This window comes from Lissotriton helveticus, chromosome 3_1, assembly GCF_964261635.1.
Source record: "Lissotriton helveticus chromosome 3_1, aLisHel1.1, whole genome shotgun sequence".
In the NCBI taxonomy this organism is placed as follows: domain Eukaryota; kingdom Metazoa; phylum Chordata; class Amphibia; order Caudata; family Salamandridae; genus Lissotriton; species Lissotriton helveticus.
This window is the reverse complement of record NC_136061.1, coordinates 1812300553-1812318281: the sequence shown is the minus strand read 5'-3', so window position 1 is coordinate 1812318281 and position 17729 is coordinate 1812300553. Positions and strand designations below refer to the sequence as shown.

Sequence of the window (17729 nt, the reverse complement as noted above, 5' to 3'; positions counted from 1 at the left end):
AAAATCGAGAACGGGAGCGGGTCTTTACCGTCATATAGGTCCATTGCCATGTTAATGCCTTTCTTCGACCAGGTATCCCAATAGAGACTTTTACCATTTTGCTTAAGATATGGGTTTCTCCATAAGGACATGTAGGATGATGTTTTAAATGTCATGTTCGTTTTGTGCGTTTGATCGAGTCGCAGCAAGGCTCGCCTAGTATTTAACATTATATATTTAGAATGAGGCAGGTGTGACAGGTCCATGGTGAGCAAGGTTTCAAGAGGGACGTGATCCGTAATTGATTTCTCAATATCAACCCATACTGGAGTGTAAGACGGGGATTTTATCAACCACTGCGTTCCCTGTTTACACAGGAAAGCTGTCTGATAGTTCCTGAACGAAGGAAGACCCAGGCCGCCTTTATCTTTTGCTAATTGCAGCTTCGTCAGTGATACCCTGGCTTTCTTGCCCCGCCACAGGAAACCACCAAACAGCCTATCCACCCTAGTAACAAAGTCATCCGAGAACGTCATGGGGAGCATGCTAGCCAGATAGTTTACTAACGGAGTGGACATCATTTTGAGCGTCTCCGCTCTGCCCCACCAGGAGAGGAATTTGGGGGACCAACCATCCAACAGTGTCTAATTTTTTTAGGGCTAGTTCCTCATTTGTTTTCAGGGTGGATATCAGATCTTTACCGAAGTCCAATCCCAGATACTTAAAACACTTCGGTTGCCACATTAGACCGGAGTCTCCAATGATGCCCTTGTCACCTATGTTGTTCAGGAGTTTGACTTCCGTTTTATCTTTGTTTAGTTTGTAGCCTGAGACCCTGGAAAAATCCTCAATATCGGACATAAGTGCGGGAATGGCTTCCTCTGCTCTTTCCGACATCACCAGGACATCATCCGCATTGGGTGTCAGTTTCACGGTGCAATCCCCAAATGGGATGCCCGCGATGTTCGAGTCGTGTCGTATGTGGTATAGGAATGGCTCAATTGCCAGTAAGAACAGAGAGGGAGACAAGGGGCATCCCTGTCTCGTACCCTGTTTCAAGCAGAAGCCAGAGGAGAAAGAACCGCCAGCCCTAACTCTTGCCGAGGGACAGCAGTATAAAGACATTACCAATGTTGTGAATGTGTCCCCCAAGTTAAATTTGTCTAAGACTGCTCTCAGGAAAGACCAGTCGACCTTATCGAAGGCCTTTTCAGCATCCAATGTTATCGCTGCAGTTGGTGTGCCTAGGAGCTTTGCTTTCTCTAACACATGTGCCAGAACCCTTGTATTGTCGCTGGACAATCTATTTTTAAGAGAGCCTGCCTGAGATGGGTGAATTAACTGGGGAAGGACCTTCTGGAGGCAAGCGGCGAGTATCATAGCTAGGATCTTACAATCGATATTTATTAGTGAGATAGGTCTGTAGTTTTTTGGTTGCGTTGGATCTTTCCCATCTTTGGGGAGTACTGCAATGATGGCTTCTGACAAAGTACCTCTGACTGCACCCTGTTCGTTTATTTCATGGAATAGGTGTAGTAGGGGTTCAACTAACCGAGAGGGAAAGGTTTTGTAAAATCTAGCCGTGAACCCATCCGGACCTGGAGCTTTCCCTGACTTCATATTGTTGATTGCTTGTTCTATTTCTAGAGCACTAATCGGTGCATTAAGATTAATTTGGTCACTAGTGGAGAGTTTTGGGAGATCGCATTCGTCCAAGTAACTCTGTATCCTCCCCTCCTCCGGATTCATTTTTTGCATAGAGATTTTCATAAAATTCCCTAAATACCTCTGTTATTTTGTCCGGTTCCGACTGTGCAACCCCTGATGCATCTTTAATGACATTAATAGTATTCTTCTGAACCTTAAACTTCAAATACGACGCCAGACTCTTCCCAGCTTTATTTGATTTGCATAGTTTGAATCTCCTTCTCTTATCTAGCCAAACCCCTGCTCTTTCGCTGATTATTTTGTTGTATTCATATTTCTTATTAGCCAGGGCATGTAGAGATAAGTCATCTCTGTTCCTCAAGTGCTTCCTCTCTAAGATTACAATTTCGTTCTCCAGGGTTTCTAATTTCGCGTTGTAGTCTTTGTTCATCGCTGATCTAATTTTGATGCAAACACCCCTTATGGTGCTCTTCAGGGCCTCCCACCTTATGAGATCTGAAGTGTCCCCTTCTTTGTTATCCTGCAAGTAAGAAGAGATAGCAGATTGTACTGCAGTACGATGTTCTATGCTTAGGATTTCATCATTCAATCGCCACGACGTTTGCTGAGAGGAGGGTATAACATTAGCAATGGATAAGGAGATGCAAGAATGATCGGACACGACTCGTGGCTCTATGGATGTGGAATCTATTCGGGGGACCCCGTTTTGTGATATGAGAATGTAGTCGATTCTAGAGTACGAGTCATGGGGTGAGGAATAAAAAGTAAAGTCCCTACCCGTTGGATTTTGTAGCCTCCACGCATCCACTAAGTGAAAGCGTTGGCATAGGTTGAGAAGCGCTTTATGTGATTTATGTGGTTTGAAGGGACAGCGGGAATCCCTATCTAATGTTGCATCCATAGGGAGGTTGAAATCCCCAGCTAATATGTGAACCGCAGAGTCAGGGATGTTCTCAATTTGTTTATTCAGGTTATCCCAAAAGTAAAAAATGGAACCTTAATGAGGATACTGAAGGGGGGGGTTGATGCCCGATTCAATAGTGTACAGAAATTGTTTGACCTGCTCCTGAGTTGTTAAATCTGCACAACCAGCAAAGTTATAAATGTGTTCAATTCAGACATGCAGCACCTTCAGGATTGGAAGAGATTAGATTTGCCATTGATTAGCTTGCCAGGTTGATGAAGTTTGATTAGAGTAGACCTTAAATGGACCTCGAATCAAAAGCTAATTTTGTACATGCCAAGGCTCAGGCCCTTGGCAGGCAATGGAAATCTCACTCTGTGCCAGGGTTTGGGGTGTGGTAACAAAAAAAAGTAGTAGGTGTAGTAGAGTGGCGGGAGAGCGCAAATTGGGACATTGGAAATTCCTGAGTCTTGTTGGACTCCCACTGGTCGATTTTGGGGCACCCTTTAAAGTCTGCTTGCCTGCTTCACCCTCACCATTGGCATATTTTGTTCAGCATTGACTAACACTCCTTTCTTGCTCCAAGCTCTTATGTTGAAATTGGACCTGTGGTGTTTATCTTGCGTCCTGTACTGCTATTGACCTTTCTCTCAAAATACACTTTCTAGAATTGTCATTGGGTGCCATATTATGTTTTCCAAAACATACAATGATATTAAATATGCTGAAAGCCAACATGTACTCAACATTTTGAAAATCTTCCTTTAAATTACAGAATTAACGCGATCAGTCATCTAAAGAATATACAATTTCTTCTATCATTACTCGTGGTTTCTGATCACAAAGAATTAGTGGGCCATCCATCAGTAGACTGGATAGCCACCAAATGCATTCCTATTAAACTTAAACCGTTTTGTTCCTTCCCCTCTGTGTTTTTGTAGGCTAAAGCAAGTGGGAAGAAACTACAGAAGGTTCTTTTAAAGGTGTCGCCAAGAGGAATTATTCTGTATGACAGTGGAACTAATGAACTGATAGAAAACGTCACAATATACAGGTATGTTTATTATAAATATTGATTATATTGGGTCACTTTTCCCACTTTCTATAATTTGACATTGGAAATGCATCCTATGTCATTGGCATTGGATGCCTTGGACAACGGCATGTTACTAATCTATAGGCATCTGACAATGGGTGCACATCCCTTGTATAACTAAATATGGAAGTGGGTGCATACATTAGTTTACCAGTCACGCGTATAAGCTAGTTTATTTCTAGAGAAAGGTTGCTTGTAACCAGGTGGAATAAAATTCTAGCATACAATTGAATTTTAATGAAATGCCTCCAAATGGCAACTTTGCTTATTAGTGTGATTGGTTTCTTAACATCCGCAGTGGCCATTTTTCTAGACCTGTTTTAGTTCAGCTCTAAGGATGATTTTATTTTATTAGGAGGGTGTAACTAACATCTTTTCCTAAATTGGGGCTTTAACTGGTATCCTGTTACTTTATTGGATTACTAATGGAATACTGCTAAAAGCCAATCCTTGCAACGGTCTTTGCGTCCCACCTTTTGTGAAGCAGCTACTTACCAGGACTTTCCCAGATTATAGTCTTGGCTGCCTAGTTTATCGCCCCATCCCTGATACAGAAGCAACAGCTCTGCACTTGGCCTTTTTTGATTCGTGATCTCCTGCACTTGGCACTTTCTGCAGCTTCAAGGGGCATATTCGACCCTTTTTTCCTCAGGATCCCTTGTACTTTTCATCTTGGCACTTGCACCCAGAGTCTAGGTGCAGAGCGTGAGTCCGTGCCCTCAGTTAATGCAAAGTAGTTTAATTGGGCCACTAAAAGGAAGATGGAGTCCCTGGACCGCATTAGAATTCCATTTGTGCTGTATTTTGGCTATCTTCTGGGTGCCCTCCTGTGGAATCCACAAACCCTGGGTACCTTTAGAATCCCCATGAGGTTGGAAGATAAGGACGCAAATGTGGCGTGGATACCTTATGTGGTCAAAGTTACAGGGGCCTAAGCGCAAACTACCCCAACTAGCTAAAAAAAGGCTTCGCACAAGGGGGGAAAAGGCCTAGCAGAATAGGGGTTAATAGTTTAGAAAATAAAATTTAGGAGTCACCTGTGCAGTGGATATGCAGGTGCTGCCTGTCACGGTCAGGCTGGACTGTGGGGGCACCCGTTCAGGTGATGGGTGTGGCTTCTATCCTGAGAAGGGGCACTATCCTGAGGAGGGGCAGTTCAGCTGGAAGTGCCCAACAAGCAGCTGCCAATCATGAAGTTGTCAATGGACAGCCTGGGTAGTGTGCGTGCATATCACATAACAGATGTCCATGCTGTTCTGCAAATCCTATTGTAGTGCCGGTAACTACAAGGACCACAGTAGCTGTGCAGTGATTGCCGAGGTGCTGCCTTGTATTGGCTTCATGGGAATGTGCACTAACAAAGGAGGCCGCTGTTAAGAGCCTTCACATACTCTTGGCGGGGCTGTCTGAGATCCGTGCAGGAAGGGAGATGTGCACAGGCTACATTTGCACATGCTACTTTTGTTTCTGATAGGCTACACTAATTACGTCCTGCCAAGTGGTGAAGCTATTGACTTAATTGAGAATAACTATGTTTATTACCCGAATTGCTTTATTTTCACTCCGTGCATGCTTCGATAGTATTTGCTTACATTGTGATAGAAAAATAACTAATACTCCACAGTTCATTTTTAATTTTATATATTTTTTTACTTTCAGGATATCGTATTGCACAGCAGATAAATATAACGACAAGGTGTTCGCATACATCGCACAAAGTCAGCAGAACGAAAATTTGGAATGCCATGCATTTCTCTGTACGAAACGGAAAGTGGTTGGTATATTCTATCTTCATGAATTTGTTTTTCTGTGTTCAATTGCACTTTATTTTTATATGCAGTTTATCAAGGGTTTTTGTATTCCTCTTTAGTTTGTGCTGAATTTTTGTTATGCCTAATTTGTACTATTGGTTGGTTTAGCTTTCAGGTGTGAATATGTGTACTTCTTTTGAATTAGGTCTATCCGTAAATAGCAGTGAGCTGTCCTAGTGATCCAAACAATTTTGTGTAATAGTTTGTTTGGAGCTTATTTCCAAAAAGATAGCGTATGTTTGCACATCCTTATTTAGATACCTGGCACTGTGGCAGGGAGGAGCCGAACTCTTTAAGGTTCTTACTTATGGATCATTCCAACAAGATGAGAAAATGGGCGGCGAGCCACATCTGATCTGAAGTTTGAGCTGTTTTCAGTTTCGAAACTTGGCCTAAGCAATGTGAAAACCTAATTTAATTACATAATCTTGTTTTTTTGTAAATCCACTAACTTTTGGGATCTTTCAACAGCTTATTAAAAGGTGTATTCCTGTTGTTTTTTTTCCCCCCAACATGTTTTCGTGGTAGCACTGTTTGTTTTGCTTGGTGCACGTTTTTCCAAGTGGGCTTGGGTGTATGCTCTGGTCTTCCATTATCTGAAAAGGCGATGAATGTTAGAAGCCGAAATCTGACTGCCCATGTAACAGCTGGGGCCTTATTACGAAAGGTGCCCCGGGGGCGTAACAGCCGTTTTTCGCCTGCTTTGCACGCACCCAGGGCACTTTGTTATTATAGAAGGAGGCGCAGATGCTTTTGCGTCCCCTTCTATAATACCGATGGCACGGGTGCACTTAAAGTGCCAGTACTATCTTCAGAGGGTGTTCCCTCATTTGCTTAGGGGTGCACCCTATGCAAATGAGGGAATTCCTTTGACTCTGCACCCGTGCTACATTATAGACGCAGGTGCTGAGTCCAAGAAGCCCTCAGGCTGCGCACTGACAGTGCGCCATTTAAAAGGTGGCGCACACTCTCTGCACCCACTGAGAGCAGCCCTCTCATGGGCTCAAGGGTCTCAAGGTGCTAAGTGTGTGTGGGGCGAGGTCTGCATTTCAGTTGAAGAGCCGGGTCTTGAGCTGAATTGCAGCTCCGATGGTGATGGCCTGAGGTGTAGAGGCAGGGAGTTCCATGTCTTCGCAGCAAGGTATGAGAAGGATACTCCTCCAGCCATGGTTTTGCGAATCCGTGGGATGGTGGCCAGGGCCGGTTGAGCAGAGCGAAGATGTCTGGTGGGTGTTTAGGAGAGGTTGTGGTGGTGGAGGTCTGCATGTCCCGTGTTGTGGATGGCTTTGTTGGTGTGCATAGCACAGTTCTAATACTTCATATTAAAATTATTGCATTTCCTAACCTTCTTATAAAACAACTGTTTATTTTAATAGAACTTATTGTCTGTAAGCTGCAAAGAAACTTTTATTATTTAAGCAGGAAAACATTAAAAACATAAGGCATATCAATATCTGCCTCTCCGGATAGACCAGGGCGTGCTCTCGATGGTTTTGTCTGATTTTGGCCGCGAACGGTTCAATGGCAATAGCAAATAGCAGGGGGTGACAAAGGGCACCCCTGTCGAGTGCCTCTGGTGATCGTGAAAGGAGCCAACTGTACACCGTTAATGAGGACCCGTGCCTGCAGTCCTGAGTACAATAGATGAACCCAGGCCGGAAAGGAGAGAGGAGTTGGCCTAACGGCTAAGGCGCTCGACCTCGGACCTGGGGATCTGGGTTCGAGTCTCGGTAACAACGCCAGAAAACCTCCTGTGATTCTGGGCAAATCACTTAATCTCCCCGTGCCTAAAATGAATGTGTGTCCGTCCTCCTGTAACATAACTGGTGCTATGTAAAGCGCTCTGATACCTGATTCGGTTCTAGTTCGCGCTATATAAAACTCTGCAAAAAAAAAAGGGGGGGGGGACCCCATGCGCTGTAACACGTAGGCCAGATCGTCCCATTCCAGGGAATCAAACGCCTTTGTGGCCTCTAAGAAAATTGCTGCAGCGTTTGTCTCCGGGTCTACATCCTGCAAAAGTGCAAATAATGTGCGCAAATTGTGGGATGTGCCTCTGGTGGGTACAAATCCCGATTTTTGGTCCGGAAGGACCAAGATGATCATCAGAGGGCTTATACGATTAGCGACTAATTTAGCTAGGATCTTCGCATCCACGTTTATTAGGGAGAGGGGCCTATACAAATCACAATATTTGTCGTCTTTGCCTGGTGTGGGTAGGGAGATATTGTGCGCTTCCCGCATAGAGGGGGGGGAAGGATTCCAGATTCCCTCACCTCTTCGAACACATGTCGCATGAGCGGAATGAGTAGATAGGTTTTATAAAATTCTGCCGGGAGGCCGTTCGGATCCGGCGCATTTCCAGATGCGAACTGCATAATAGCAGTAACTATTTTGTCATCCTCATGATGCCGTAAAAGAAATTTCCTTTGGTCCTCTCCCAGCCATGCTATCGCTGTGTCCTCAAAAAAGGCGTCTAACTCAGCAGAGTGATCTGAGTCTTGTATAAGCGTTTATAAAAGCTACGAAAGGCTGTCACTATATCCGCCGTGTCCCTATGGGTACGGCCATCCTCATCTTCCACCTCTAAGACAGTATTCGAGAACAGTTAAGATCGGATTAAGGATGCCAACGCTCTGCCCGGTCTATCTCCTTCCCCGGATTGTCTCGCCCAAAAGTATTTTCCCCTGAACTTGCACTCGCACTCAGTAGTTTCATGATACTCATTCAGTGTATCCCTAAATTGTGCCTGCAGATCTAGCGTTGTGGCCGTCTGTAAACGCGTTTCGATACGTTTCAGGTCGCCTTCCAGTCTATTCAGTCTGGCTCTGATATCTCTTAGGATCCCCCCGCTCTTGGCAATGCATACGCCACGGATGGTGACTTTGAATGCCTCCCATATCGTAGCGTACTGCACCACCGAGTTTTCATTCCGTGGGAAGAAGTCTGTGATCTCCTGTTCAAGCTCTTGTTTAAAAACTGGATCGAGCAGAGATAGTGGATAAAGACGCCAGGACAAGTATTTGAGAATTTTTATGCGGAGGGGTGAGAGTGATGCGTACCAGGGTGTGGTCAGAGAGTTTGAGGGAGGTGAAGGGTGCACGACAGCCACGGTATGAGTCCTTTAGTGATCAACCACATGTCTATTCTCGACTAGGAGGCCCGAGCCGTGGTGAAGCAGGGTCCCTCCCTCTTCAGCAAGTGTTTGTAGCCATGCATCAATCCCATGGTCTTAATCTCTTTCAATGCGGATCGGGATGTGGACCAGTGGCATGGTTGCAGGTGTGAGCAGTCGAGAGAGGGCTCCATGGTGACATTTAGGTCCCCCTCCCCATAGTAGATGTGTGGAGTCTATTTCCAGGATTTTACCCCAGAGTACTCTAAAAGAAATTCTGGGTCATTGGAGTTGGGTCCATAGCAGGAGACCAATGTGAAGGTCTGTGTAGCCAATCTGCCCCATGTAATAGAATATCGGCCCTGTTTGTCAGCTAAAGACCCCATGGGGGTATATGGGAGATTTTTCCTAACAAGAATACACGACCCCCGGGCATAAGATGAGTAGCAAGAGAAGCAGGTATATCCGGTCCACCGAGATGCTAATGTGGGGGGTGACAGTGGGACTAAAGTGTTTCCTGAAGTATCGCACAATGTATATTGTGGCGGTCCAGATAGGCTAGAATGTGTCTGCATTTCCGCGGGTCACCCAACCCCCGTACATTCCATGTGAGGAATCGGTAAGTTGGATGAGTCGGGGGAATCCGTCACCGCGGCAGGCATTGTATTCGGTAGATTTCCACAGGTTCGGTGGGGTGGTAGTCGCAGTGTGGTGGCCCAGTCAGGAGCCACTGACCATTGTCGCATGGCAAGCCAATAAGATAAAGAATTTCATAACATCCATGAACTTCCCCTCCCACATCAGCAGCCCAATCCTGCCGTGGTCCCCCCCCCCCCTTCCCGGTCTTCAAAGAGCGCAATTGAGAGAAAACATCAAACGTTCCCAACTTGTCTTCCCAAATTAACATTTCCCAACAGTGAGGGTTCTCACTAATGGGTGGGCTCTGGAGGGCATCCAATACCACCTCCCAGTAGCGAGGGCGATCGGGCATCAAAGTGGGGTCATCTCACGCCAATTTACTTCTTAACACTAAAGCTTATTGGGTGACCATTAGTTACATAACAAAAGAAGGTACAGGATCAAGTCATTACCGGCTTGCAGGTCACAATATGAATTCTGAGATCTTACCGGTTCCATCCCCTCAAGGGAATTATGTCCTTCGGCACTGCCGATCTAGGGGGAAGTCGATCAGCAGGCGTCCATACATACCACACGATCTGCGGCTATGTCGTAGTGCTTCCCCTCGGCGCCGCTCGGTTAGGACGCTGTTGGCATATCCCAAAAAAAAAGGAAGGGTGGAGCAGCAAGGCCTCATCCATCTTCTAGTGAGCAGCGCAGGGCCAGTTCAGCATGTCTTTACTCTACATCTGAAGCGCCGCCCCCGTCCTCCTGGGGGTTGGGATGAGAGGTCCGGGCCCCGACTGTTTCGACAAGTTCCTGAGAAACTCCTGCGCCTGCTGTGGGGTATTGAAAAACGTCTGTTTCCCCGATTGTGTAATTTTAAGTCTGGCTGAGAAAATCATGGCGTAAGACAATTTGAGTTCCTGCAATTTCTTTTTGACTGGGATAAATTTCCTCCTCTGCTCCTGCACTGCCATAGTAAAATCAGGGTAGAGGGAGATCTCCATACCCTCAAAGCAGAGTCGCTCCCTGGACAGGTGGAGGGCAGTGTCCCCGTCCCGGTAATTCAGTATCCTTGCTATTATTGGACGAGGGGTGGCCCCCGGGACCGACCGTGTCGAGAGGGAACGATGCACACACTCCACCACCAGGACAGGCGAGAAGGCCTCCCTACCAAACAGCGATATCAGGAGTCGTTGAACAAAGTCCTCCATTCGTCCAGTAGCGGTCGACTCCGATACGCCAAGGATGCGGAGGTTGTTGTGCCGAGAACGGGATTCCAAGTCTTCATTCTTGGTTGCTATTACTTTGAGGAGCCTCCATCTCAAATGTCTGAGACGTGGTAGTATCTTCGAGGTCTGAAATGCGACGTTCCGCTTCCGCCAGCCGGTCTTCATGTTTGTCTACTCGATGTGTAACCCCGTCCAATCTTTTATTCATGGAATCCATCTTGGATTCAATTGAGGTTAGGCTGGACTGCATGACGAGCAGAAGTTCTTTAAAGTCCGCCGTGGAGGGGGGTTGGGAGTCAGCATGGTCTTCTTGGTCAGTCTGAGACCGGGTGGACTTTCGCGCCTCGAAAGTCCGCTTCGGCTGGCGTCCGTCCTGTTTCCCATTTCCAAAGGTTAGGGTCTCGGATGTGAGGATGAAAAGAGAGGGAGGGGAGGTCCGTCTACGAATGACAATCCACTGACCACCTCCTCGTCCCAGAGCCAAATGCAGGTATTGAATCCGAAAACCGGTCCCAGTTCCGATCTCGAAGATGTCACGGGTTCCGTGAAGGTAGGAACGTACCGTGTCTCCGCAGCGCCCTGTCCGGTTGGCTCTCCACCCCAGCGAGGCCTGTGTCTAGATGGTTTAAGCAGATGCGTGTCTTCGACAATGGCGGTCAGTGCAGGGTGTAGGACTTAGCATGTAGAGTCCACCTCACGCACACCCTCTCAGCCAGCCACGTATCAATCCAGGGCCAAAGGTGGCAGGCTGTCTCCCCCACTGCAGGTATCAGCAGGTGTCTGCAGGTAAGTCTCACCGGTGTTCCCCCCCCCCCCCCCCCCCCCCAATGTCACAGGGTGCCTCTTATGTCTGCAAGGTAGCAGGAGATACTCCAGGCCTGGTTTCCCTTTGTGACGCGATATAGTGTCCCTTGCATATGTGTCCTAAGGGCAGCCTATTTCATAGTAATGTGGAGGATTCTCCAGCTAAGCCCATTCAAATCCGGCATTTCTGCTCAAAAAGGGGGGCTTGCAGTAAGGAGAGATTATGACCGGTCTGGCCGCAGCGCTTCCGGGTCCCAAGGCCTCTCGTCTGTCGGCTCTATCAGCTGCAAATTGTCCTCAGATCTGCGGGATGGTCAGGGAGGGTAGATGCCCTCAATCGGCTCCCGCCGGCGGCCGTTGCAGTCCTCCAGCCTGCGCGCCGCCTGGGTGCAGGTCTTCAGTCGCCCGGAGCGGCCCACTCGAGGTGCCACCAGGGAGGCCCCTTCCAACGCAGCAGGTCGGTCCGGAGGCCGAAAGTGGTGGATGTTCTGCCCGCTGGCAGCGCACAAGCTCTCCCCCTCGGAGCTCCGTGCCGCATGGGCCTCGCTCCCTCCCAGGCAAGCCGGCAGCGCAATGAAAGGTTGGCTGGGCTCCTAGTTCGCGGGGGGATTAAAGCGCTGCAGCTCGCCTCCACTACTTCCTACCAGGTGCCGGGCTTCTCTTAGGACTCCCTCCGCAACAGCTTCCGTGCTCAGACGCAGCTTTTCTCACCGCGGGATCCTCCGGCCAGCACAGTATTCTGCCAGCATCAGCATGGCACCGGAATTTCCCCCGCCATCCACATGGAGACTGTGTCCGGTACCGTTCTCCAATCTCCTCAGCGCCGTCCAGTAGCTGCTCCCCACGATTAACGGCCTAAGCCGCCGCCATTTTACAGCCCGCAAGCGCAGGTTCAGACGGTGGATTCACAGGTATCCGCAGCGTTTTCAGTCTCCGCGATGGTAGTCTCCCTGCGCCGCGCTGTTTTGCAGGTCACATCAGTAGCCGGTATCTCTTTAGGGCATGAAATGGCGATTTTAATCGGATATTGGCCCGAACAGCAGGAGCCTCACGAGTGTGGCCATCTTGCTTGGCGCCCTCTAGTGCCCCCCCCCCCCCCCCCCCCCCCCCAAATGAAAGGCATTCTACTGTTATCTGGAAGGTCCAGTTCTTCGAGCAAGCTGCATTTCTACAATCCAATAATTTTAGTTAGCTGTCACTGTTTTCTGCACCTTTAAATGTCATGTTAATTTAACACAAACTGTACATTATTGCAGCACACTTTTTAAAAAATGTTTTTATTTTTTTTATTGAAGCCAGGGTTTGTCAACATAAACATTTGCATAGATCATCAGTATGTCATAGCAAAAAGCCGAACGGCAAAACAAAACTTATTAGCACCAATCAGAATCTCAGTCATTATCCCAAGTCACAAACTTATTATACATTTCATAAGAGTTGATCAGTTATAAAAGTACAAAAATCCTGTATAAAAAGTCCCCTATAAACATTCACACAATAAATAAATAGTTAATTAGACAGTTGATGCAGTCTTAAATCTCATTCCCACCCGGAATCTCGAGCCCCATATTTTATTAAATGTATTAAGTCCCCCATTTCTAGCTGCAAAGGTGTATTCACTTCGCTTTACCCTTCTCATCTTATGCCCCCATTCCAAGGCTGACGGAATTAAGTCGGAAAGCCAATTTTAAAGGACCAGTGACCTTTCAATCGCCATAGCTATGTACAAAAATCTATTCACTGAATCTGCAAAATGGAGATCCGGGTCAAAGCCAAAAAGAATTAACCTGTCCTTTACTTCCAACTGTAAATTACATTCTTTTTCGAGATACACAAATACCTCTACCCAGTATACATTAATCTTTGGACAGCATAGCATAATATGTGACCAGTTGGCAGCTGGAAAGTTAAAACATCGGAAGCATTGGGAAGGCTGATTGGGGTACATTTTGGCCAGGGCCGCTGGAGTTAGATACAGCAGCCATTTGCTAAAAAATAGCATCCTGTGCCAATTTGCCCCTCTTAATGAACTGAAATTCAACCTATTAATAGTGGTCCAAGTAAAGGGGGAGATTTCAGTTTTCCTGTTCTGACCATTTGCTTAACTTTAGATTCAACATCCATCCCCCTTACCGAGGTCAGATGTTTCTTCCAGGCACCAGGCTTCCTGTCTGAAACCTTAACTAAGAGATCCTCCACCAACCGATTCTGAGCCAAAAGGGAAGTAACGCTAATTTCGGTCAGATATTTGAATAAAGTGCCATAAGAAATCATTAAAATAAAATCATTGGTCAATAATTGACGCATATCAACCATAGACACTCAGTTGCCATCGCGTATAAAGTCAGATTTTCACAAACCCTGCTTCCGCCCATTTTACAGCCAGGTATCTAGGTTGTCTAACACCTATGAAGGAGAGAATTTCTTCTAACAAGGAGGCAGAGTTGATTGCAGGAATGGAATATTTTTTTTTAAAATGCCTGCCTTCTTTTAAAAAGCCACTGCAAGCTCTTGTAGCGGACCAGTTTTGGGGATCTGAACATTAACAGGGGAGAATGAATTTGGGTATCCTGACACACAAGATTAATAAAAAAGTTGGTAAAACAATGTGTTTGTAGTGCGGGCTTAAACCTCGATAGGTATTGTGCAAAATACGCATCATAATAGCTTTAAGATTGGGAAGTGCTAGACCGCCCTAATCCAAGTCGTCATATAAAGTGCAAAGTGCAAGGCGTGGGACTTTCTTTGCCCATAGAAAGGCTGTAAACATTGACTCAATCTGAGAAAAGAAGGAATTTGATAAAGTGCACGGAATTGAGGCAAACAGAAAATTAAATAACGGTAAAAGACATTTTAATGAGGGCCACTCGTCCCAAAATAGACAGGGGAAGTAGATTCCATCGGGAGAACAGCCCTTTAACTTTCTTTATTAGGGGCACAAAGGTTCATTTATAGATCATCAATTAGATTTGAGAAATATATTCCCAAATATCTCTTTGGATTCGAGTTAACCGAGCCCAGAATGTCAGGGTGTAAATTTATAACATCACTCCCGCACAGAATAACTTCTGTCTTGCCCTTATTAATGCGGTATCCTCTTAAAGCTTCAAAGTCTTAGAACAACTTGAAGACCTTGAATTGTGCCTCTACTGTAGGCTTAATTTTAAAAGCATAATGTCATCCGCATACAGCTTTATTTTGGGCATTGCTGTAATTGGAGCACAAATACCGACCGTTACGTATGGCTGTAGCTAAGGGTTCAATAAAGAATGCGAATAACACGGGTGATGAAGGGCAACCTTGCCTCGTGCCTCGCTTAATTTTAATAGATCCTACCACTTCCAAATTTATGATTATATTGGCCATCGCGTTCTCATATAGGGTCTGAATTAAAAGTATCAATGACCTTGGGATATTAGAGTGTAGAATTGAGTGTCTCCCAGACCACAAGGTCAAAGGCCTTTTCTGCATCTAATAATATGAGAGCCGGAATCTTCTGACCCTCAAAATAATCCAGGGCTTCTGCGAGAAAGTGAGTGTTAGTGGACAATTGTCTACCAGCTAGAAACCCGTTCTGGTCAGGGTGGGTCAACTGTGCTGCAAATCTATTGAACCTACAAGATAGAAGTTTTGTGACGATTTTATAGTCCGAATTCAGCAGCGTGATCTGGTGGTAAGAGCTAGGATCCATCTTATCCTTACCATTTTTTGGGAAACTGACAATATTCCCCTGCCTAAAGATTCCGGGACTGGCCCTCCTTCTAATAAAGAATTAATCAAAAATAGCAAAATCTGAAAGTATACCAAAAAACACCTTAAAACATTCTGCGGGTAGTCCATCTGGACCGCAGGCCTTGCCATTCGCCAAGCTTTTTACGACTTCCTCCAGTTCTGACAAAGAGAAAGGGCTCCCCAAAGACTTATCTATTTCAGACCGTGTTGAGGATGGATTTTCTTGAAGGAATTTAACAAGCAGTTGGTCATCAACCCTTTGTGATTTACCATAGATAGTCATAGTGGGCCATCATAATAACCCCTATTTTCCCTGGGTCTTCTGTGGGGGCTGCTGTCGGGGGACATTTTAATGCTTTAATTTGCTGCGGCCTGCTCTTTGGCCTGCCACGCTAATAGCCTACCAGTGAAATTACTTTCCTCATAAACCTTCTGTTGAAAGCGTTGAAAAAAGATTTCACTTTGGATATTATAGGCGGAGCAGAGCTCACGTTTAGCCTGATCCTACAGTTTTTTATTAGAAACTGTAGGATCTTTCAAAAATATCTCGTTTAAGGCATGAATCTTATCTTCATGCTGTAAATTTTCTAGCCTAGCTTTCTTGGACATGGCTGCATCTTTGCCTATTAATAGCCCCTGCACAAATGCTTTAAGTGCATCCCAAACTATATGTGGTGCAGCAGACTTAGTGTTCTGAATCAAATTGTCTAATCCAACTCGATGGACTTTACCCAGTTTTCATTATTTAAGTACTGCTTATTGAAAGCCCACCGTTTGGGGAGTCTCAAACCTTTCCCCAGATGGATTTCCAATGTAAGCATTGCGTGATCTGAAAATGCATTGAAAAAATTTGTTGTGAAAACTGTAACCCCTGGGAGATAAAAAAAAATCAATACGGGAGGAGGAACAGAATCGACCAGATCCACACGTATATCTCCTTTGAGATTGAAACGCTGAACGCCATGGATCATGTAAGTTCAGTACGGATTCGTAATTTTTCAAAACTTTAAAAGATCTAGGCTTTGTCTGCCTCTTTCCCTGTACTGTGGAGTCTAGTCGTGGATCCATCAAAATATTAAAGTCCCCTCCTAGAATTAAGTCCCCTGGGATCCTAATCAATGCTAGAAAAAGTTCTCATAGGGTTTCATATTGTCATCCACAGGTGCATAAAAACTCACAAATGTGAGAGGGCGAGGTTTGGATCTAAATGAAAAGGAGGCCCAACACCACCTTCCCGATGGATCACTACCGGAGTTAATAAACTCTGTGTACATTTTTATTAATATAAATGGCAGTCCCTCTATGGAATGCCGAGGATGATGAGAACCCCCTGTAACCTGCCCATGATCTGAACATAGAGAATTCAGAGATCTTAAAGGTCGTAATATGGGTCTCCTGCAGAAGAATTACCCCTGGGTTTTCTGTTTTTACCCATGCTTCAATGGCACGCATCTTTCTCTTATTATTGAGTCCGTTGACATTAAACGAGACCACCTTTAAAATTGACATTTTAGCCATATACAGGTAGTAATAACTTTTCTAGTGACATTGATGGAACAAATAGACAAAAAAACAACTGAATAAGAACAAACAACCGGCTTCATTTTTTCCCCTTTGCGCACCCCGCCCCACCCTCCAAGTGGACTTCCCACCCTCCACCACACCTTCCACTTTCCCCAACCCCCAACTCAATTCGGGTGTCCTGTTACTACACCCTGGTGCGCTTCACTACCAGCCCCCCCAGCAATGTAATCACATTTTCTCTTCCCAATCTTATGGCGTACCATCCAAACTTAATCAAGATTAACCTAATCAACCTACACATCCTACTCAGCTTAATGTGCAATCTCCCCCTAGCTATAAACTAGGTTATGTGCAACCATTTTAAGAGACTCTGCTGGATTTAAAAGCCGACTTTCCCTCTAACACACAATCAGGCCTGACCTTTGAATCCGTTATTCAAGCCTCCCTAATTGATCAGTTAGGCTAAATTATCTGATCTGGAACACAGTGATTAGGGATCCATATCCATGTCAAGCCCTGCATCTTAACAATGCGGTTTGAAACTTTAGGCTAATTGCTTGACTCGACACCATCACATTGAGTATTAGACATTTCTATCGTTAGATGTTGAAGAAATGACTTCCAGAAACCCATGAGCTTCGTCTATATCAGTAAACAAAAGAACTTTCCTTTTAACTAGGACTCTTAGCTTTGATTGCTGGGCAATGGACGCTTGTGCCCCTTTTGCCTTAAATAATTGCAGCATTTTAACAAACTATTTCCTGCGGCGACCTGCGGCCACTGACATGTCAGAAAAAATACAACCTTTTATAGTCTCGTTAACAGTAAATTGCTTTTGTTGTATAGCTTGTGTTAAGACTGCTTCCTTTACTCGGAAATCAGAAAAGTTAATCAAAATCGTGCGTGGAAGTGACGAGTTGGGGAATGGGTGTGCCGGAACACGATGAGCTCTAGTAATCGTGAGATCCCCTTGAAAGTCCGGCATAACCTTTTGTTTGATAAAGGTATTCACCCAACTCCAGGTCTGAGAGCCTTCCAATCCCTCGGGCACTCCAACTAAACGAAGATTAGATCTGCGGGAAAGGTTTTCCAATTCTTCAACCTTAGAATCCAGAACCTGTTTACACTTCACCGCGGCTTTAACCTCTTTCGTGACAATGGACAGCTGATCCTCTAATACCGAGATTCTTTCCTCGGCCTCTTGGAGTCTAATAGGGAGGCTCCCCATTGTATTCTCAATTTT

General features: G+C 45.6%; 1 protein-coding gene across 1 annotated transcript in view; it reads left to right on the top strand.

The window, feature by feature from the left end:
• Positions 1-17729, top strand: part of LDLRAP1 (low density lipoprotein receptor adaptor protein 1) — a 255666-nt gene that overhangs the window by 123783 nt on the left and 114154 nt on the right. Inside the window, exons 3-4 of the mRNA XM_078682712.1 lie at positions 3493-3605; positions 5307-5421. Coding sequence (XP_078538838.1) covers positions 3493-3605; positions 5307-5421 — 228 coding nt within the window. The remainder of the gene's footprint in view (positions 1-3492; positions 3606-5306; positions 5422-17729) is intronic.